This window comes from Aquila chrysaetos, chromosome 7 (genome assembly GCF_900496995.4).
Source record: "Aquila chrysaetos chrysaetos chromosome 7, bAquChr1.4, whole genome shotgun sequence".
In the NCBI taxonomy this organism is placed as follows: Eukaryota; Metazoa; Chordata; class Aves; order Accipitriformes; family Accipitridae; genus Aquila; species Aquila chrysaetos.
In genome coordinates, this window is record NC_044010.1 from 34,244,557 (window position 1) to 34,267,579 (window position 23,023).

General features: G+C 39.2%; 1 protein-coding gene across 2 annotated transcripts in view; it reads right to left on the reverse strand.

The window, feature by feature from the left end:
* DSCAM (DS cell adhesion molecule) overlaps nt 1-23,023 on the reverse strand; it is a 475,910-nt gene that overhangs the window by 81,128 nt on the left and 371,759 nt on the right. For both annotated transcript variants that reach the window (XM_030020086.2, XM_030020087.1), the window contains exons 15-19: nt 22,113-22,280; nt 18,119-18,189; nt 10,907-11,147; nt 9,087-9,233; nt 7,168-7,323 (exon numbers count right to left, since the gene is read on the reverse strand). In XM_030020086.2, coding sequence (XP_029875946.1) covers nt 7,168-7,323; nt 9,087-9,233; nt 10,907-11,147; nt 18,119-18,189; nt 22,113-22,280 — 783 coding nt within the window. The remainder of the gene's footprint in view (nt 1-7,167; nt 7,324-9,086; nt 9,234-10,906; nt 11,148-18,118; nt 18,190-22,112; nt 22,281-23,023) is intronic.

Genomic DNA, 23,023 nt, shown 5'->3' on the forward strand with positions numbered 1-23,023 from the left:
TCCAGCAAGCTGATCTTTGTAGATGGATCCTTAACCTTTGTTCTACCTCATGTAAGTAAGTAGATATTATGGTGGTACAAAACCTGTCCTATAAAGAGAAGCCAGACAGCCTGGGGTCTAAATTTGCTTAGCTTTGTGGCTAGCTACTTCAGCTTGGGAAAAGCATATAAGAACTTCAATTTTATATCTGGACAGGTACTACTGGAAGATGTAAGAAAACTGACAGATAGGTACCACTCAGTGCAACATTTCTGAATATGCATTTTCTATTTATAGTGTGTTGAGAAAGCTAATAAGGCAACACGTGACAATGTCATGATTATAATTGCAAGCAAACCCAGCCCCTCACTGCAAAGGGGCTAATTCAGTTAGCAGTTCTATCCAATGAAGAGTAAATATTGATGCTTGACAGCATTCAACTTGTTATTTATACCCAGCTCATTAGAAATGCTATTTGCTCCCGCTGCTGAAGAGTGAAAGCTAGCTCTCCAGGGTAATTACTTAATCCACAGGAGGATTCCTTTATGGTTAGTAATGTTTTCTGGAAATCACTGCAAATAGATGTATGAGGTTAAAGTAATTTATTGTTAAATTAGGGTGTGATCTATAGGGATAGGTTCTGACAATAATTGGTTGTGGCTGTCAACTGTTGAGGGATTAACTCAGAATTCATCTAGCATTTTCCAGTCAATGGACATATGTGGAAAACATCACTTGTCATTGCACTGCTGTATTACTGTCGGGTATACAGACCAGCAGAAAGAGGGACTAGAAAGAAAGTCAGGAAGCCATATAGTCAAATCTCAGAAGCTTTTCTAATCCAAGGACCCCTGCACCTTGTTGCAGAGGAGTTGGAATCAGGCAACAGTTTTTGCAGTGGTGCCAAAATTACTCTGAATGTTCATTTATTACTCCTCTTCTTGCTACATTGTCTTTGTTTGCTGGGCTGTGCATGTGGAAATGATTGTGTGTGGGGAAGTGTTTACATTTCCTTAGCAAGAATTCTGCAGACTGTCATCTGATGCCTTACAGACCACCACTGTCCTCTGTCCAGAGGGTAAAGTCATTGTTCAAACTTATCCCCTGGACCTAAACAAGATTATTATGAGTTAGCTCAGCACTAACTGAACCATCTGTTACTAACCATGGGTTCCTTGAGTATCTGAAGAAGTTTTGGTGGGGGAATATGGTGCCTGCCTTTTCTTGGAAAGACCCCAGTCTTCTATGCTAACTTAAGGTATTTTCTCTCATTGCCTTTGCATCCCGTAGCCTTACTAGCTTCAGTTATTGTGAGACAGCAGTATCAGGAGACCTGGGCTGTCTTATTGAATTCTCCATGGATCTTTATTTAGCACACTGCTTCCCACAGATCCCAGCAAAGCTAAGCTAAATGTGCACAATACCATAGTTTCTTTTTTCCATGGTCACCAGGGATAAAATAATGGTCAGAAGCCAGAGGACAACCAGGGCTGAGCACAGAGAAGCCAAAGACTGCTTCTAGCCAACTTTGCAACATTCCAGGGAGCAGATTTGGCAAATTTAAGATTAAAGATGGCCTCATTCTCCAGCTAGCAAGGCTTTGAAAGACACGGAAATAGCATGCTGCTTTCATGTGGAGGAGAACACTTTGTATTCTTGACAGTGCAAATGAAATGCTAACACAGAGAAGGCAATTATACTGATACAACTAGTCCAGGAAACAGCACTTAGATGTGCCAGATAAGGGGGAGGAGCTCCAGGAACTTTCTCATTCCCCTTTTCATAAACAGAGACATTATCACCATTTTTCTTCACGGTACTGAACAGCAGGGAGGCAAATGCACAGAGCGTGGTGCATTTAAGAGCAGTATCATCAATATATCAGAAAACTGAAGCCTGCTCTGTAAGAGGTTTTTAATTCTGCACTACACAGGATTATCCTATTGACTGTTATATTTATGAAAAACGAAACAAAATAAACTCCTGACTGCTGCCGGTAATGCCTTCATTCATGTAGATATCCCACCTACAATTTAGACCTATGCTAGCCAAAATACATTCACATGTGCTGTCCACTCCTCATTCACTCTGAACTGGCCTCCTATTAATCACACCACTTCTATCAAATCCTGTCAGTTTCACAAGGGGAATATTTATTACTCTGTACGGTTTTTTGTTAGTCAAAAAGATAAAATTGGAGATCTCTGACAATAGAAAAAAATGCATCAAGTGGTCATTAAGGGCAGTTTTCCATCATAGCACCCAGGTGATGAACTGCACAGTCATCCTCACCTGCTGAATGAGCCCAAGCAGAGCTCTGCTCCAAAGAGTACTGAACGTGTGCTTGATTGGATTTATGCTTATTCGTTTTAGAATAAATATAAAGCTTTGTCAGATGGTATCACGTCTCTCGTGCCAATCACCAGAAAGCTTGGTGTCCAGAGAGAAAGGAGAGGAGGAAAATCTCTCTAGATTCAGGCAGAGTCTTAAACTGAAGCTGGCAAAGTGGTTTAGTGTTATTCCTCCTTCCTCCCTGCAGGTAGTCCCTGCTGCTTCCTTCCTGCAGCTTTCCCCTTGCTCTGAACACCCACCTCCCTGGCAGAGGAGAGCTGGAAGGACAGCACTGCTGCACCGAGCAAAGCCTTCTGTGTTATACAAACAGCTGCCTGGGTATAACAATGCATTTTCTCAAAAGAAACTGATATGAGAGAGAAACATGCATTCTCCTGCGTCACGGAAACCCCAGAAACAACCTCTGCCAGACACTCAGTAAAAAGCAGCCGTGCCAGGCCAAATTGCCAATTGCAGGCAGCTTTCCCTGGGAGGGGGCTCTGGGGGCTCTGTTCTCCGCTGGCCAGTTCTGCCCAAGGTCAGAGGTGCTGCTGCCGGCCGAGGTGCTGCGTCACGTGTCAGGCTTGTACGGGGAGCAAATTAATTGCCTCAGCTACAGTTTTCTCATATCGCACTTGCAGCGCAGAACCAGAGAGGGAATTTGTTGCCCCCCCATTGCTACAAAATGGAGTAGCTTTTGACACTGTACTTTGAACACAGCAAGGAAGGGAATTTGAAGAACTACTTTAATTTTTAATGATTTAGTAAATTAAGTCCTCAGGTGAAGAGTACAAGCAGCTTATTAGAAACTGTAAAGTGGAAAGGGTAGGGGACAAAACCACAATGAATTGTTAGAAATTGGACATTTCTGCTTGACTTATTTTTCTGCCAGAAGGAACTTCAAGAGCAGTTTCTTTTTCTGAAGGCTAATGGGAGAAAAAAAAGATAGACAAAACCCATAAATACGATCACATTGAAAGGAAAGCTCATTTCCTATTATTTGCTAGAGCTGTTCCCATTTCCTAAGATAATCAGCAGCAGTGTCTGACCTCTGGTGTCTAAAATCAGTATCAAACATTACAAGAAATCAAAGCCTCAACTCATTTCATCCAGGCTGACTACTTCAGTCCCTGGCTTACTCTTATTTTGCCACATTGGAGATTTCAAGCCTGCTAAAGAAATTTTGGCCTGATGACTCTAGCTGAACACCAACAGAGAAGTCACAGGAGGCCATGATCTGCCTTTCAACAGCAGCAGTGGAACATGCTGCACCATTGATTTTACAAAGAAAAGTTTCCCCTCATGTAAAAGAAATGAAAAAAGAAAAAGGAATTAATGGTGTGATATGGCCGTAACAACAATGTGGAGGGCTTGGCAGTCACTTAAAAATATCTCAGATTTACAGATTTTATTAGAAGAGGGTGGAATATGTTGTGTCATAATTTTAGCCAGAGAAGGTCTGGGAGCACAGATATAAGGTTTCCAGATCTAAACTCTGTTCAGATTGCAATTATTTTTATCTCACACGCCAAAAGAGTGTTCAACCTAACTTTAGGGCAGGATCTTTTAGGTGCACTGAAATTAGTCCCACTGAATAATCCTCTACAGGAGACTTTTCCTTAGAAAATTACAGAAGAAATGTCTGTTCTTCTGAGGAATGAGGCACCTGTTTGATGCATATATTTTGGCAATGTGAATACTCTTTTCCCATTTAACTTCCACAGCCTTTAGGATATTTACACCCAGAACTTTGGTTTTGGCTTATGTTCAACTGCAGGCCTTTTATATTCCACTCTAAACCTCTACTCCCCTTAATAAAAAGTTGTGAAGCTGAAGCAAAACATGAAATCACTGTATTTTCTGGAACACCTTTCAGTTTAGCTTTCTGGACAAAAGATTTAATGAGTGGAACCACTGTGAGGCATCAGAAAACCTCTGAAAAGGTTAGTCATGCTGCCTTGGGGTGAATTATTGCTCAGCTGCCAGGAGAATTAAAGATGAGAGATGAGCCTTTGCACAGCAGCCAAGCAAGGTCTGAGTGTATGTGTTTCCCATATCTCAGGGCCTGTCTGTTCTCAGAAAGAGAGAGAGCAAAGGGCCACCAAGAATTACGGAGAAGCAAACTAGGAAAAGGTGGGTTAAGGGGGGAAAAAAAAGAAAAAAAAAAAAGAAGAAAAAAAAAGAAAACATTTGGGGCTTCCGATGTTTCAGAACTGTTGCAAACTGGAGACAGGTTACAGGAGATGGATGGGTGTATGTGTCAGGGGAAGGAGTAATGGGCACAGTAACACTTCACATAGGAAATACTGTTATAAAGCAGCAAGTTATCCATCGGTCTCCCTGGCCAGCAGGGTGGAAGGAAGTATTCAACCCACTTTGCAGCAAAAGAGATTGCATTATGGGGGATCCTTAACTGGTACAGGATACTTAGGGAGGCTATGGGGTCCTCATCACTGCAGACTGCAGAAAAGGTTAGTAAATATCAGCGATGGCTGAGAGGTATCTGATCCTCTTTAGAGCAGGGGAATGGTCTTGGTGAGGAGTCAGCAACCTTTCAGGAGCGGTACCTCATGTTTTTATTGTCCCCAGTGAGGGACAGAGGTACCGCTGGCACCACTTCTGCCATCTGATCAATTCCAAAAGCTGAAGGAACCTCACACAGAGACAAAATGTTATCCGCACCCAGGCAAGCTTTGGTAGCTTGCAGCTCCCATCAATTTTTTAACTCAACAGAAACCAGTGCATGGCATTCCCCAACAGCCATTATGACTTCTCTGGCATATGCGCCATGAAGTGCTGACCCAGAAGCCAGGGGTTGTCTCTACAGGTTGACTTTTCAGGGATTTCTGGAAGAATGCTCCGTATTGTCTCCCAACATTGGACTGGCTAGCCAATTTGGCACATAAGGCAGCAGGCTGCAGTGTTGCTCAAAGGCGTAAGACCAGCAAGCACATTCTTGCTGGGGTGCACATTCCTCCTCAGGGGTCCTCTGACATGAGCTATATCTCCCCAAGACCAGCCTGTCCCTGGGCTCCTGGAGCAGCGTGGGACAATCCCCCTGTCTGCTGGTGGCTTAAGTCCCAGTCCCAAGGCTCTGGGGGTGAAAGCCTTTGCGTTCAGAGAGTATTCAGGGAAAAGTTGCCATGCTGGTATCTACTTGACAAAAAGTAACTTGAAAATGCAGCAGGTAATCTTACAGTTGTCTTATTTTTTTGATTTTTCTTTGAAATAAAGCCATCTACCTCCAAGCATGGGGTGTCTCAAGAGCATCTGACTCAGGACTTAGGTGCTCCAAAGTAATTGTTAAAGGACTTTAGCGTGGGATCAGAATGACCTAATGTTCAGTGTTTAAGACACAGAAGTCTATAGCTGAGCAAATTGTCCTTGACAGTTTCAGACTAGGTGCGGTACCCTAAGACAGTTTTAAGCAGAGCCATTACTGCAAGGTGATGCAGGATCTCAAGCAAGATCTATATCTAGCAAGACCAGGAAGTAGACCTACATTAAGCAACATCGCTATATGCCTAAATCTCCTCACATTTCTCAGGTATGAGACATTTACTTACTTTTTTTGCTGTTAATTCAACTTTGATCAAAGTAATGGAAAGTATTAAGCATAAGAAAATAGAACAAGCAACAAATAACTCATTTGATAATGTAAGAGAAAATTTTAGAAGTCCAGTTTTCATTTATACTACATCCCCTGGATACAACTACAGTTGGGGCTAGGTGACCTTACAAAGTATGTAAATTTTAGGATGAGTCCCTTAATATTTTATTGGAAAAAGTCAATAACATTTATCAGGTCATTTTTTTAATTGGCAAAAAAAGGCCAAACATTCATCAAGTCAGTTAATCTACTGAACCTACTCTCTTGGCACTTTTGTAAATCTCATTACAAATAAAAAAATTGACAAACATATTCATATATACATGAATGACCAGTAAACTGGATAAGTAATAAAGAAAAATCCATTGACTAATTTCCTTGAAAAAACACTGCATAACTCACAGGAGAATTTACCCATCAAACATTCAAGTAACTTCATTGCTGGGACTGTGTGCATTTTTATTTCTGCCAAAAAATTCTTGATCCAGATTTTCAAAAGTGTTTAGGGATCTAAAGATGTATTTGTACATTTCATGGGGTTTTCAGGGCATTAAAGAGGTTAGGGTCAAATCTCCCCCTGAATTTGAAATTCTAGTCCTTGAGAAATAGATCAGTATGTGGCATCCTACTGAGGCAACCTGAAGTGATTTCCATAGTTAAAGTTACAAGAAAGTGATTATGAAATTTCATGTCTGTGTGTGATTAAAAGTTTCTTAAACTTTCACCATTAGAACTTGAATTTTCCGTGCTTTGGTCTATGAACAAAGGCAAGAGATTTTTGTTCTTCATTTTGCTTTTGAGGGAAGAGGTTTTAGGATAATTTTTTTTTTTTTTAATATACTGAAAAAATTCTTTTTAGAAGCATATAAGTTATATGAGATCATCCCAGAATAGCCTCTCCTCCTTTCCCCATTATCAATCACTTGGAAAGAATTAACTCAAACCCTCTCAAAATTCTCAAATAAGATCCTGAAGTATTTGGGAGGAAAAAAAAAAAAAAAAAGACAAACTTGCTCATATCATTAGTGTTATCTACAAATTTCTGACTCACCTGAACTGGAGTCTTGGAAACAGTCAGATTGTTTTCAAATCTGTGGGCGCATACTCCTCTTCATGTGCTCCCAACTCAAGACCTCCAGATAGAAATCTCACTCTGCATGTTTGTGTACAATATTTGCACAATTTTGAAAGCCTGAGACATACAAACATTTTGTGGAAGTGGGAATGGAAAATGTTTTACTCCTTACCATCTTCTTTAGTGCGGGTGAAAATTTGTTCACTTCTCACTCCATCTCCAGCTCGTGTAAAAGCCAACACCTGAATGCTGTAGTTGGTGTATTTTTCCAGGCCATCAAGCTCTAGTGATGGCTGTGTAGTAGTGACATTCTTTATTTCTCCTAGCTCTATAGAATAAAAAGGAAATTGAGTTATTGCCAAGTTCAGTCTTCTCCCAGCTATTGATATCTACTGTGGAAAACTTAGGGATTAAAGAGTGTACCAGAGAAGTAATGCTTCATTACTATAAAACAGCAATGAATTATAACAAATTAAAATAAATTCCTTTGTGTCCTGACTTCTTACTATTCAAAGCAGACCCAGGTTTCATTTTCAAACTTTTTTTTTTGCAATTTTTTTAAATACTTGGAAAAGAATTGAAAATTTCTACAAGTAATAAGATTTTTCATAAAGAATAGATAACAAGAAGAGATTATTGCAAAACATCCCCTAAAGCAAAAATAAAAAGGTCAGTTATCTTCATAAAGATTTTCTGGTTTTGAGAAAGACCATTTCTCATAAGGAAAAACAAGAAAAAGTCCTCTTTATTTTAAAATATGTAGCAAGTGCTGCTGCAAAGCACTTGATGGCAGTAATACCAGCAAACAATAGATTTAAACGCAGTAAAATCAGATTTACTGGCAGAAAGATGATGCATTTCATATGAATCTTTTTTTGCAGCAAGCTAAGAAGTACAACCCATACAGCAAAAAAGTTTTAAACATATTTAGGGCAGAAAATGAAGCTGAAGAAATGAAGAAATTCCAATTTTAAGCACTGCATGAACATCACCTTTTTTCATCACGTTGTAGGACATCACATAGGCACTTAGATGTGCAATGATAGTATTCATATAGGATGTGATCCAAAGGCTACAGGCATCACTGAAAATGTTTAATTTTATGACCATCATGTCTACATTTTTATGTATGCTTCTCATACATTTTTATCTTTATTTTTAAATGTACAAAGGACTTGGTGGTTTATTTCCAAACATTTTTGACTCTAACATTACCAGCAGTAACAATGGCCCTCTGGGCTACATTTCCACTCCAAGTTCCCCTTGCCACACTAAGAGGCCAGGATTTGCAAGACAGTTGCATATTAGAGTGAACTATGATCCTGATGGATGAAAGCAAAAGAAGGGAGACAGCTCATTGTTCTAGAGCTGTGAAAATTCAGCAGGGCAAATAGGAATAAAGGCATGTGCATCTCGAACGTACTACTATTTAATTTACAAGAAAGGACCATACCTATAATTATCATCATGTGACAAATTGCACATTAGTAAGGTATCTAATTTCTCCTTTGATCATTTCACTCATTCTCTGCTCAGGAGCCTATTTCCCTAGGAATTATGCTAAGAGTACAAACCATAAGCACAACGGAAGAGGCTGGCATAAAAATAACAAGCTTTTTCCAAAAACGTTTCTTTCTTTTGCCTTCAGCTACGGAGATGAAATGCATTCTGTCAAAAAATAAGCAATAACCTCTCAAGTAGGCAACTAGCTAAGCAAACAGATAACCAACTAAACTAAAATAAAATACAGGTTTGGGCAGGTATGTTTGAGGTTCATATCATCATTCTTTATAAAAGAAACCTGCTGGACTTTGTAAGTGAGATGAAATTTCCTCAGGTCATTTTGGGTACTATGGTACATCTATGGAGTGTTGCAAACCCATGGTGGATGCCTTCCCTGCGGGCCCCTCCAGGCAGCTTTGCAGTACCTGCTACTCTGGTAAAGCTCTACAGAAAATGGCTTCCTTCACAGGTAGGTGAAGCTTTCTCTAAACCAAAGAGAAAAGGAAGTACAATGCCTTCACAGCAGAGAGTAAATGGTATAAAGGCCACATATGGCTTGTTACTTGGTAATAGCTCGATTTCTCTCACCTCCGTCCAAGAGATTGGCCCAGTAGATAACCCTGAATCCTTGCAGAATCCCATTCAGTGTTTCTTTCGCCAACGTTGACCAAGAAATAGAGATGGTTTCTGGTGATGTGGCAGTGGCTTGCACGTTCCCTGGAGGGCAACTGGGCACTGGAATAAGATATTCACCATTTTTAACCCGATGAACACAACTCAATGTTTACTCTTCAGCTACCCTTTCAATTTTCGTTGCTATCCCACCACGGGTTGTTTAATTAGTAGTTATACACTGTTAACAATGCAAAACTTTTATTCTTGCTACAATCCACATGTTTCTGCAAGTACAGCTGGTTTCCCTGGAATGACTTTTGATGCACAGCTTCCCCACTTGCTGACTAGTCTTTTAATAGTTTTTTTGTCACTTCTTTCGAAAGAGAAATGTGTTCTAGTGCTGAAATATACAGAATATTCTGTAAGCAGTTTAAACATATTTTTTAAAGTTTGCAGCCAAATTGCCATCTTTCTGGACAATTTTAAGGTCCCATTAAAATTGGTGGAGGGGAAAAGTGGGCACTTCTTTAAAAAATATTGGAAAAAATGTTCACAAAATATATTCACTGACATTTAGAAAAATTGGAAGAAGTCAGCCAAATCTAAGGCATTTTCTGTTGGCCATTTAGTGTCAAAGCAATACAGCAGTATTAGTATCTGGCATTGCTTTTAAAGGTCATGACATCTTTAATTCTGAGAGGGACCCAAAGCTGAGCAATGACCAAAAAAAATTGTTGCCAGGAATAGTAAGCATGACGGATTCTAAAGAAAAAAAAAATACTATTTATTATAATAAAAAATATATGCATGTGTGAGTATACTGCCTTCTGAGGTCTTGCAGTGATCTGTCTAGGCCTAGAAACATTTAGAGTAAATGAAAAACACCAGTCTTCCATGAAGCATATGCCTCAAAATCTGTAGCTCTTGAGAATTTTAGATGTGTGCTGTTCCATTTGCCCTAAGTAAAAAGTCAGATTCCTAGCTGGCACTGACTTCAGTACACTGACACCAATTTACAGTAGCTGAAAATCTGACCTACACTATCCTTTAGGATTATTATTTGCTTTTATACTCTTCTAAAATATTGGGCCATTTTTTGGATATGGAATCGTTCTCTTTTTCCACTAGAGGACTCCCTCTCATTGTTTGAGAAGTACTTTTTATGCAGTTTGAAAAAAAAAAACAAACCCCAAACCTAAATTGTTCCTTGGATTAGACAGGTTGAATTTTGTCTGAAATAAAAATGATTTTTTTCTCATTAGTTTGGATATCCTTGAAAAAAACACATATGTCTCTTTAGGCTGACAAGATAAGGGGTAGTGTGGTACAAGAGCTCTAGGTTTCACAGCAGATTCATTTGAAAACAAAAAAAAGCCAACAAAATTAGCAGTATCACTTCACCTTTCAGAGTTTTACTTCTTAGCATCTCAAAAATATGAGATCACTATGAAGCTATGATGAGATCACAAAATTTGCAAATATTTAAACACCAGAGCAATAGGCTTTTTAATGAAAGCTATGGTCTTAGTCATTATAATTCACAGCAGGATATATCATATTAGTAGAGTTGTATTTATTTACCTGGATGATTCTGCATCTCTTGCAATGAAAATTGTTCGTGCTTATTGGCCAGTCTCTTCCCATCCAGCTGTCTACTCTATCTAACACCTGTGAAGTCTGGTCTTCTATTATCCCCACTATAATAATTACTAAGCGAGCAATAAATGTAACAAGGTAAAAAGAAATAAAGAAATAATAATATGTCCCATGATAGCTGTTTGCCAAGGACCTACCATCCTCAAGAGTAGTAGTGATGATTTCCTGAGAAGAAGGTCCTATTCCAGCCCTGTTACAAGCCTGGACCACCATGCCATACTGGGTGAATTTTTTCAGGTTATTCAGCGTATAAACTTCACTGTCCCCAGTGGTGTCGATACTGATGATGTTGAACTGGAAATTTCCCCCCGCACTGTACTCTCGATAACCTATCTGGTATCCACGAATAATTCCATTTTGCAAGTGCTTCTTTGGAGCCTAAACAGAAAATGAAGGATTAGACATTAAGTGCATATCTCTAAAGTCAGGTTGTTCCCCTTAAAATTTTTGAAATGTACACAGTGTCAAGATTTTTTTCCTACCGAATGCAAGTCTATTTCTAGGTAACAATTCAAAAATAGTCCCTGTACGTGAAGTACTAACTTTTTACCATGACACATAAATTTCAGGTGCAGTTTGTTCTAATTTGTGTATTCCTGGCCTAAAAGAAAGACCTTTAAATGGTTCATACACAGAAAAATCTGATAAGGAGATATTCTTGAATTATAATTTGAATTTATAATGTTTTGTTCTCTTATCAGGTGAATCAATCAAAGTTGAGTTGATAAGGGTATATTTGCATCACAGGCTTACCATTAACTACTAATTGTGTTTTTGCCAGAAGCCCCTACCATTCACTCCCTAAATCTTTAGCAAAGCATTTATTGATCTGTTGAAGGCAGTCACATAAGTTTATTCAGCTAGATGCATTAGGAAAATTTTACGCTGTGCTTTGAAATATGCTTCTGTTCATTCAGTGTGTAGTGTGGAAAGATGATTAGATAATGAGTGCTGAAGGCAATAATGAATTGGAAAGCAGGGATTTGCATACTGAATAGCTACTAAAACAAGGTGTACAATATCTGGAATTCAAGAATATGGACAGTACAAAATGGTTGGCCATAATTATGTACCGTATCTCTCAGTCACAGTGCAAGACTCCTTGTATCTGACTAGTGGAAATAATTTCTGTACTTTGCAATACAAAATACAGTCTACAACAAGGATTGGCAACTCAGGGAAAAAGCCCGTTATTGACAGAAATACCTATTAAAATTCCCTTTAAATAGTACTGGACTAATTTCAATATGTGATAACATTCCTTTCTGATTTTCTACGTATATGAGGTATAATTAGTATAAACATTTTAAGGGACAGTTTATAAACCATAGACAAAAAGCTCTTTCAAATCCTCCAAACCTCTTTCAAATTCCCACCAGATGCCCACAAGCTCACCCGTTCCACTGACCCATAAAAAAGGCCTTTGTGATGCAGTTTATCAGCAGTGAGTTAGGCTGGCAGAAACAGCAATTTCTGTTGTTACTATATCCCATTAAATCTACAGAGGAACACTTTCTCAAGAAGAATACTCTTTTCGGCCACAGGACCTGCCTGTTTCAGTGAGTTTATAGTCCACTGGACTAAAGTTTCACTGGAGCTAATAAAACCAGCGTGGGATTTGCCTTTCATCCACTACCAACAAATCATTGCTTGGCAAAAGCTGGCACCCTCTCTGTATTCAAAATGTATCACCGGATGGAACTGATGGATTGAATTATCTCTTCAGATGCTTTATTTTTTTCCTCTCTCCTGCCTTCTGAAATAGAAACAAAACTTGAAGCAAAGATATAACTTCCACTGTACTGCTTCAGTTCCTCTGGTTCTAACAAGCTCTCTGCAAGCATGGTGCTGTCCATAAAGATGTAGATGACTAAATTAGGAGATTCAGGTCTTAAGCACCTTGTAAGGCACACTGCAGGCATTAAAACTGTGTATTTGGAATCTAAGAGTATTCCTGTTCGAATATTTCTGTGTTTTGTTGTCAAAGAAAACCCAACTTCTTTAGAAACATGTAGGTCTTTTATTATCAAAACACTTTGTTTGCAAGAGCATTACCTATTCTGAACAGCTCCATGGCTTCATGACCTCTAAATGATTGCAAAAGGTTTTTTTTTTAAGCTGGACTATGAGGTGGAAAGTAAGGTCAGATTTTTTTGGTTTGTTTGAGATTCAGATATCTCCATAAGATAAAACTGTTTCATTCCATCTGAGAAGAAAATAACTTTATCATATTTTAATAATTAAATATTTCAGGGTGAATTGTTTCATTAGTTGAAGGATTTCAAATTCTGTTACTAGCCATACCATTTTGCATAGCTCATACGTTTTTTTAGGCATTGTCAGTGTTGATGAGAAGGGGCAAAAAGACTGAACTAACATGATCTAAACATCTCAAATTGGCTAAAGGACAAACAGTTTGGACAAAGCAGCAGACAACTCAAATGTTATTACAGGGAAGACTGCTTTCAGACAACGTTGCAGGTCACTGTCTCTTTTCTAAATGTGTATCAGTGTGGAGGCACCAGTTTAATCATGCCAGGACACCAGTTCTCTCCATCAGTGTTGGATTCCATCACAGCCTGGCAAATCCTCAACAGTCTGCATGGGGATTTCTTGTCTCAAACATTAACATGCGCACTGTTGCACATCTCAAGATCTAAAGCCTCTCCTAGTTAAAGGCTGCAACTGGAACATTCCCATGAGTTACCATGGGTGGCTTTTGAACAAAAGTTGTGGCCACAAACACACATTTCACATTGAAATCACAAGCAACATGCATAAAACACATACACCACATAAGGTAGTGCATGTATTGCTTTGTGAATGGCATGTACCGCCTACTGCCACATACAGCACACATTAAGATGCCGTATGTACGTACACTACATACCATAAGGCGTGCACTGTACACCAAGAAAAAGTGAGCATACACCTTGTACATAATAGATTACAGAGGCATATAGCACATATATTGGAACACATATATCATACTGTAAAACAGATGGAACATCATGATAAAAGTGAATCATACATTTACTATGCATTGAAATGTTCTCAGAGCAGGACTATAGCCAGAATAGCCTCTTCACTGGGAATTCTGCAATTATATACTTTCTCATTTTGAATTGGAATAAAATGGCAAATTTTGCATTTTTCATGATACATCTTTATAATTGTTTTAGGTGAAGGGAATTTTTTCTTCAAATAAAGTATTAACATTTTACTTTTTTTTTTCACTTTGAAACATTATACAATATAAAACAAGCTCCAAGTCACTTCAGAACAAAGCATTGAAAAGTTCTGCTCCACAAAGCTTCAAATGTTCCTTGTTAGTACTATCTAAATGCTTCATTTTGTGTTGACTTTTTGCACAAATAAATCATATTTGATATATACACTTTCTTTTGTATAGGCACATTTTTGGTAGAAAATTCAGTGAAGAATGTCCATGACTAAGTGTTCATGAGGAAAAATATTGTTAACCTTGTTGGTAGTCTTAGAACATTATGAAAAAGTAAGTTTCAGTCCATGATCTTGCTGCTTACTTCACAAAATCCAATATTTGCAAAATAGGGTATCAATGACTTTTGTAAAGTATGACATTTTATAGTTGTGTGCATGTGTATATGCATAAAAAGGAAAAGGAATATTTCCCATGCCTAAATTTAATGGGTTCATTTACCTTGTAAAGTGCTACAAGAAAAAAATAATAAATATTTTCATGCTCTTTTCTAAATGAGAATTCTTGTTTAATTCCCATTCTCTCTGCACCATTTTAAACTACGAAAAAGTACTGAGTATTATTTAAAAATTCAATCTGAAACCCAATGTTCTATGTGGACACATAGAAATGGGATTAAACAGATCACAGACCTATAAAACTTTGCTTAACTAGGATTTTCTAAAAGTGGGCTAAGAGAAACTTTAAAGGAAGATTAACGACTGCAGTAAGCCGCAGAAATAGAACTTAATACAAGATGAAAGATAATTGATGTGTTATTCTCTGCTCCTTTTGCTGTTATTGACACTGTCTGTATTTAAATGAGGTTTGCCAACTTTAAATATAAATATGTTTCTCAACACAATCCCTTTTGTATAATGTCATCATAGTTTTTCATGGCAAAAGCTCCACATGCCTCCAAAATAAAAATGACCAGGTTATTACTGAGTTTATTTTCTTCCTTTTTTGCCTCCATGACAATATAGGATTGATCCCATGGGGTATTTCTTTATTCTTAAGTACTTCATATTACACAATGCAATGAGTGCCTTCTGCACAGCAGTGCATCATAAGGACCTACCCAAAAGTCAAGATTGAGCATGGAACTGAACCATAGTACGTCTGTGGGACCATATTAAAGTATCTTTTTGAGTAATGGACTAAAACTGCTCTGGCCAGGAGATAACTGCAATAATTCAAGGGAAGTAAATGTCTCACTCCTGATCTGGGACTTCTTAATAGGGGGACTTCTTAATCAGCTGTTACAAATTGTCATTCAGGAGATAATTCTTCTAGTAAAGGTAGGACTACGCAAGCACTAACTTTTCAGGAAGGGAGCTCATTGACTTCACCTTTGTCTGCAAAGGAGCTTCGAGGTCAGGGAAAACAATTAGGTCTCAACTACGCCTAGCACCGCAGAGAAACTTAGCACCCATCAGATGAGCTAACCTACCAGCAGATAAAGCAATGACTGCAAATCAAGGCAAAGAGTTTTCAAGGTGAGCACACAGGGGCTTGACAGCACAAAGACCACAATGAGCCGAATTTCAGTGAAGTGCCAGTGGTGCCTTTTGCTGTCCATCCTTTCATAGGCAGACCTCCAGAGTTTCTGCTGCTTGCAAAACAGCACCTCATGGGGTCTTGTGGTATGATGGGGCCATAGGCTACCTCTGGCTAGAGCCAGCAGCACCTTCTTAGCACTTTGCTAGACGACACTGCTACAGTGCCTCTCGTGCTGCTTGACCACATCAGATACTGCTGGTCAATAAATTAAAAGATTTAACAGATTTAACAGATTTAACAGAGACTGGGTCTATAGGAATAACATCTTGAAGGTTCTCAGGAGACCAGGTATTCATGGGAGACTGGGGATGCAGTCTGGCAGCGCAGTCCACAGCAAACTCCAAATGTCCAGCCAGCATCTGCACAGTACATGGCACCAGGTTCACGTGGTGGTGCACTGTTCTGGGAGCATGGACCCACCTTTTCTGATCTGGATGTATGCTGCCTGGGTACAAGCAGGCATTTCCAAGGTCACAGGTAGCTCATACCTTAAGCTCACTCCAATTGTGAAAATCCATCTCTACACTTGACTTGCCAGGGCAATGGAGTTTATATTCAATACACAGCTTGTTTCAGTGATTATTTTGTTATATTAGATACTGATCATTACTCGACAAGTATTCACAAATCAAATTCCAAACATGATCTTGAGAATAAAACTCCAGCTGCTCATTTGATATGCTTCTACTCCCTAGACAATACCTAGAGATCAGGACACTAAGTTGGACTTGAAGTGTGCTGGAAGTACAAATTGGACCACATTTTAGAAAACATTGTTAAAATGTAGGTGTGGGAATTTTGTTTGTCCTGTAGCTGCTTACACACATCTGCATTTATCAAATTTAGTGGCAAATCTTCAGAATCACAAATGGCAGCTATAAACTCCAGCAGTGAACCAATGGTGGCTATCTTCTCTTGTTGCTTTTGAAAATAGCCTCCAAAGTAAACTTTGAAAAAGCAAGCAAAGCCTTTCAATCTGTCTACCCATACATCCATAAAAACAAGTTCATGCATAGAAGCTTGGAGGTTATAGTTGACTAGATCTGATGGCAGTCAAACTTCTTGAGTGCTTCTTTGAGAAGCAAATTTCAGTTGTTGAGAATCACTGTACACTCTGCATTGCTTCAATAGCTACTTCCTTTGCTCTACTGACTGTGTGTTGCATTTAAATCCATGCTTCGTGTATGCCTTTTGTAAGTACATTGTTGTGTTTCACTTCAACCATCAGGTAAGCCTGTGGCTAGTGACTACATGCCTTTCATTTTTGGAAACCATTTGATGAAAACCAGCACTGATAAAAATTTAAGATGTGGAGGAGATCCAAGAATCAGCACTATATTTCTGACCTGTGCATTAGAGGTCTGATAAAGACTACTGCTTTTGAAGCTTAATACTTAAATGTCTCATCAAACCAGAATTTTTAATGGACCATTTTTAAACCACCATTGAACTACTGAAAAAAATCTTGACAGCTGAGGTCCCTCTGTACTAGTTGGACATCTCGGTAGTTATATGTCCACCTGCACTGTGCGGAGATCATGCACTGTAGAAACCTGCCTTTTCAGGAACCAACTCAAAACTAACACAAGATTGTGCTGATTATTTATTGTATAAATAAATAAATAAATAAGCCGCCCACAGTTATTTCTATGGTTAATAAGCAGCAGCTCACTGTTACTATCCTGACTTTCTGGATGGTCCATATCATGGGGCAAAATACACATTATCCACATTTGCAGGAGTAATTAACATCACTATAGAAATTAATGGCTATTATGCCACCATCATACTCCAGCACTTAATACTACGCATTTCAGAGTCTTAAATATATGGAATTATCAATACAATCTGGAAACTGCCATTCATATTGAGATTACACTACTGTAATTAGATAGCTGTATTCTGTCCACTACAATGTACAAGCAGTATATAGCACAAAACCATTTAAAACATTGTTTAAGTACCTCTGATATCATACTGAAAGCATTTAAAACATTCTGTCATTGTCAAAACACTGGGCAAAAATCTAGAAAAAATTAATTGAGTCATAAAACATGCCAGATTTGTAAATAATATCAGTTGCTGATATTTTTAAATCAGTTGCTCTGATTCATCAATTCTCATGGACTATACTGAGACACTATATTGCTCTCTCCGTGCAGACATGCCTTCAGTAAGGCTCTGTCCCAAAGTCCATTGCAATGGGAAAAAAAATCCCATTGGCTCCAATGGTTTGGGGAAATTTTGCCCCAAACCACAGTGAAATTCTGTGAGTGTTCATTTTCCAAGCACATAGCCTCATCTCTGAAATCAGAACGAAGTAGGAAATGTTATTGTCATCAGTACAGGCAAGTGGCTGCTGCTATTACTCTCCAATGGAAGGTTCTTTCTTTGCATAATGCACCAATCTCAATGGCCAATATAAGATTTGTCGGCAAAGGTATCTGCAAGGACTCTCCCAAATAAAATAACTGATCCACAGTTGTTATAATAATCCTGTCAATGGAACCTCTTTGAATGCACCATAATACTGTCAGAGTCTATATTCTTGGCTGTGTGTATTTACCTTCCAGGTGACCCTAATGCTTTGTGAAGATATAGGCTCAAGTTGGACATCTTGAGGTGGACCATCAGGAGCTGCAAAGAGAGAAGAGAGATGGATCAAAACCAGCCCTCACAGCACACAGAATTCAGCACTTCACATGGTATGTCACCAACTTAACACACCAGCATCACAAAGATTTGGACTGAGTCAATGCCATATGGAAAACTGAAGATACCACTTCATCAAAAAAACCCAGAGCCTAGCAGCTTCCTTATTCAGGTGTCATCTCTGGCCAACAGTGAAATACAACACATGCCAAAACATAGCAACCTGGCAAATAAAATAAGAGTGAATAATAGTGACTTTTCTTGTTTAGTGATATGCTCACAATGCTGTTTCTGCTTTGTAAATGGGCAAGACATAATTTCAGCAGTTAGAACCCTGTAGATGATAGAAAGGCAGCAGAACCCATCTGAAAGCAGGTGAGACAGGAGCTCCTCAGCCAGCCTTCATGATGTCACAAACTTTTCAGTGGGATCCCCTTTGTTCAAGAGGGACTGAGCACACTCAGTCAAACATCAAATATTTTATACACAAAAACCTGCACGTTACTCTCTCCCCCTCCTCAGCGCAAGTATCCCAGCCTGAAATTGGACAAAAAATAACTGCCGGATGGAAAAAGCACGCTGCAGCTCCTGCCTGAGTCAGGGGGAGTTTCATTTACTATTAATATGCTGCCAAAGGTGTGCATGATGCTTTAAAGGTGAATGAAAAAAGAAGGCCCTGAGTCTAGGGGAACCTACTTGTCAGCTGGGCAGCTACAAAGCAGATCAAGAATTGACTGGGACTGAACAGAGAGGTGTGAAGTAAATTGCTTGCTCAGCAAGGTAAATCATTGTAAAAGAAAGATCTGAAGAAAGGAATGGAGTAATCTCTAGCTGCTGTAGAGGGTTCCCTTGATGCAGAATATGGCCTCAGTAAAAGGTATTAAATTAAGTTTAATAGCATGACAAAGGAAGTAAAGCAATAAAAAGGGTGAGATGGGGCCGTTAGAGGTGGAGCAGCAGTAAATGTCGGCTGTGGTGAAAGGAACCAGAACATTTTGCTTTAACTGATGAAAGCACAGAGACCCAGAACACAGCCTATAATATGCTTAAGTTATTAAAGATGCCCTATTCTGTGCCATTCTTGACTGTCCTTCACATGGGAAATTTCCAAAGGTTGAAAGAACTTTATTTCCACTCCCCTTGCATTAATGTCCAGGAAGGAGAAGAGGAAAAAGTCCACGGGCAAAAATGAGATCTCTATGAATTTTTTGAATCCTGTCCTTGATTCTGTCCCCCTGTTGACAAACACAAATGCCATTTCTCCAGGTACATTATAATGTAGTGGAATTTGAGCAAAGCATTTGATGCTAAAACTGGGTTTTTAAATGTGTTCCTTAAAATCTTGACTTTTTGTTGAAAGACCCCAAAAGTTTTTACAGACCAGAGTAGCTAACTGTTCCCAGCATACCATGGTGAAATGTTAAATAAGAAGTCATTTATTTTACATACTTAATGTCATACAGAATTTGTGACAAAGACTTAAAGAAAACCCAGATATCCCAGTTTCCTCTATTGATTTCAGTATTAAACAACAGCCATAATGCTTTTGTTTTTCTGACATGCGTTAGTGCAAGTGTGTACCTGCAGTCTATTTTCCAACACAGGAGCTAACTGTGGTTGTATGGCGGGAAAGCTGTGGTCTGTAAGCTTTGAAATCATGCCATGCTTGACTATCCTTTTGCCACAGAGACCCTTTACAGTTTTCTTTCTAATAGCTAGTGCTGGGCAACTCAGGTCACTGTAATACATGATACACAATCTGCACCCCCCTGCCAATAGAATGGTTTGAGTTGTTCAGTTTTTATATTGTCTTTCTTCGACCTTTATTTTGCTCCCTTCTCGTTACGTTCTCTCTTATTCCCTGCACCCATGCTGTTCTCCATTTCCTATCGTAAAAGTAGAGAACAGAAGTAAACAGTGATCAAAAAATGATGCTCCTGTACATTGCACACCACCTGAAATCAAAACCCAGGAGGCAAACATCACATAGTCTGCCTAAGCCTGACCTCCTCTCTTCCAATTGTTCCCTAGGTAGATCAGTGACTTTTGAACACAGTTCCACACTGCTGGTCTTTTTCTCCAAATAGACGGCTCCTTAAAAGACAGTGACAAAAGGATCAATTATTCTGAAACTTGGTTACAGAGAACTGAATAAAATGTTATATTAAGGTTCCACCCTGTCCTTGGGAAAGCTGGTTTTTTATTTCAAGTCCAGCTGCTGATCCTGACAACTGAATTATCAGTCAGGAAAAACACAGCAAGTAAGAAATATTCCAAGCGTGGGTGAATAAGAGAGAACGAGAGAGTAGCTCCAAGACCCACCCCTCTACTTTGAATGTATATGCACAAGGAAGGACGGGCATTTTGGGGATACAGATGATGCTGGCCAGAAGAATGGACAGTCTGTTTTCTCTAGTGATTTCACATTTTCATTGAACAAAGGAAGCGAAAACCCCTGATCAAATGATAAATATGTTGCAAACAAACTATTCACCATTAATAAAGCTGTTCACTGAAGGCTTTCCTTCCTTTAGGATGAAAAAAGACACCTGGTGAAAAAAGAAATGCATGTTGTCTCCTGTTTGTTCTGCTTTGCACTGTGAGCCCTTGTGTCCTGTTCTTATTCAGAAAGTCCCTCGGAGCCGAAAATATGTTCTCCTGACAAGGGGTATATTTTCACTGTAGTAAATTCACCCACAGGGAAAATGAGTGGGAATTACACAGTTGTATTCATATGAGCTGAACTGAAAATTGGTCACTGAGTGTTCAAAGCCTAGACCAACATGAATCTTGAAGAAGAAGTAGGGTTTTCACTCCCAGGACACTGTCACCCAGACACTTGCATTATGGTTTTCCTCTCAAAATCCCCAAAGAAGGAAGCATTGCTGCCTTAGCATAAGATAACAGGAAAAATAAAATTAGCAAGATAAAAATGTGTTTTCAAATACAAATGAGCAAGCTCCTTTCTGGTCAAGACTTTTCAGAGTAACTCCATCCAGTTTCAGTGGGCTAAGGGTGTTAAAGCTGCTTGGGTTACTCTCAACACCTTTGTACATTGTATATAATTGCAATGTATGCCTGGCACAAGTATTTATGGCCATTCAGCATTTTCATTCCTAATTGCTGAAACAGAGAGCTGTAGCCCTCTGCTTTTCACCCGTAAGTCTTTTTCACTGTCACATCTAACATGTAGGACTTGGGATGTGGTAGCATGCACAAGACTGTCCTGTCCTTATCCATCTGCCACTTCTGCTAGCCCTGAGAAATAAAAATAAGATGGCACTGGAAGGCAACAATTCGAGTACATAAAAGAGTGGCTCCAGCCGTCAAAGTGAAAATGCCCACATAGCCCTCCTGGTACAGAAACCTGTAATGATGTAGAAGAATATGAGGTAACAAAGAACAGGAGGATGACATAAACTAATGACAGCCAACTGACTTTTACAGCGCTCAGAAAAACTAATGGTGAGTGGGTTGGGGGATGGAATAGTCAAAGGAAGATTTGATTCATGTAGATCAATGTTCTCAAATGGGGATAGCTTAAATTAGCCATCTATACTAATATCTGAGCATCTAAGGAAAGCCATAAGACCCACAGGGGAGGAAACACCACTAAAAATAGGATGTTCTTGATTGAATTCCCTAACTGTAGATATAGATGCACTGTTTCCAGTACCCCAGGCTGAAAATTCGGAGCACAATGTCTTCTTTGACCACTAGATGCCACTGAACAGCTCTAATTACAGGCCTACACGATGAAGTTGCAAAGTCACAGTGTTTTATGGGAACAATTCAGTATTTCTTTTGATGCAGCTGCAGCAACATAAGCAGCATTTCAAGTAAAGATTCCTCACATCAAAGACCAATAATTCCCAGAATGATTTAGATGCTACAAAACCAGAGTGTACCTGCTTCATCGGTAGTGATGGTGAGCTCATTGCTGGCCTCACTCTTGCCGATGCGATTCTTGGCATACATGCGAATGTTGTAAGTTGAGGAAGGGTGGAGGTCAATGATAGTGGCTTGGTTTAGCTGGGGGGAAACATCTTTGGTTCTCTGAACAGAATCCCAGGAGTCTATTTAATAAGAGGTTAAAATAAAACAGACAAATAAAAGATGATGTTAACATTGCTAACACAACCATGCAGTTAAAGCATCTCACAGAGCAGGATACTGCCATTGCTGAATTAACCCAGAAAATGCCTGCTGCTACAAGCAAATTGAGTGATCACCTTCCTTAACAGCACTCCCGACTGCTCCAAGTATGGTGCTGTGATCAATGGGATCTCAGCCCCAGGGTCATCAGCAAATCTAAGGAAATAGCTGCTCCTTTGCCTTTTTTTGAAGGAGTGGTGAGAGCAGCAAAGATTCCCCAGTTGTGTGTGTGTGTGTGTGTGTACATACTGTTTTTTTACCATTGCTACATTGGAACAACTGTGAAAAAGATGGGAGCTCCTGCCCCAAAGGGATCCTCACTCAACGAGAAGGTGGGTTGTGCTCCAAAAAGGGGGGAAAGGAGTTAATAAACAGGAATGGAGGGCTCTTAGACTTTGATCCCAAACTCCAGGAGCTCAGACCATAGGTGAACAGTGAGCACGAGCTTGGAGTACTTAGCCATGGGGCTCAACACCCTCCAGGACTGATGCTATCTCCCTGACTCGTGTTAGGATGCAGGAGCAGTCTAATACAAGGGGAATGTAGAACCCTCTTAGCTCTTTGCATATATCTGTAAAAGGAAGAGCACATTATTATTATTCATGCTTACTATTCATATGTCTGTTATGTTTTTAATAAATTCTCCAGATATATAACAGGAAAA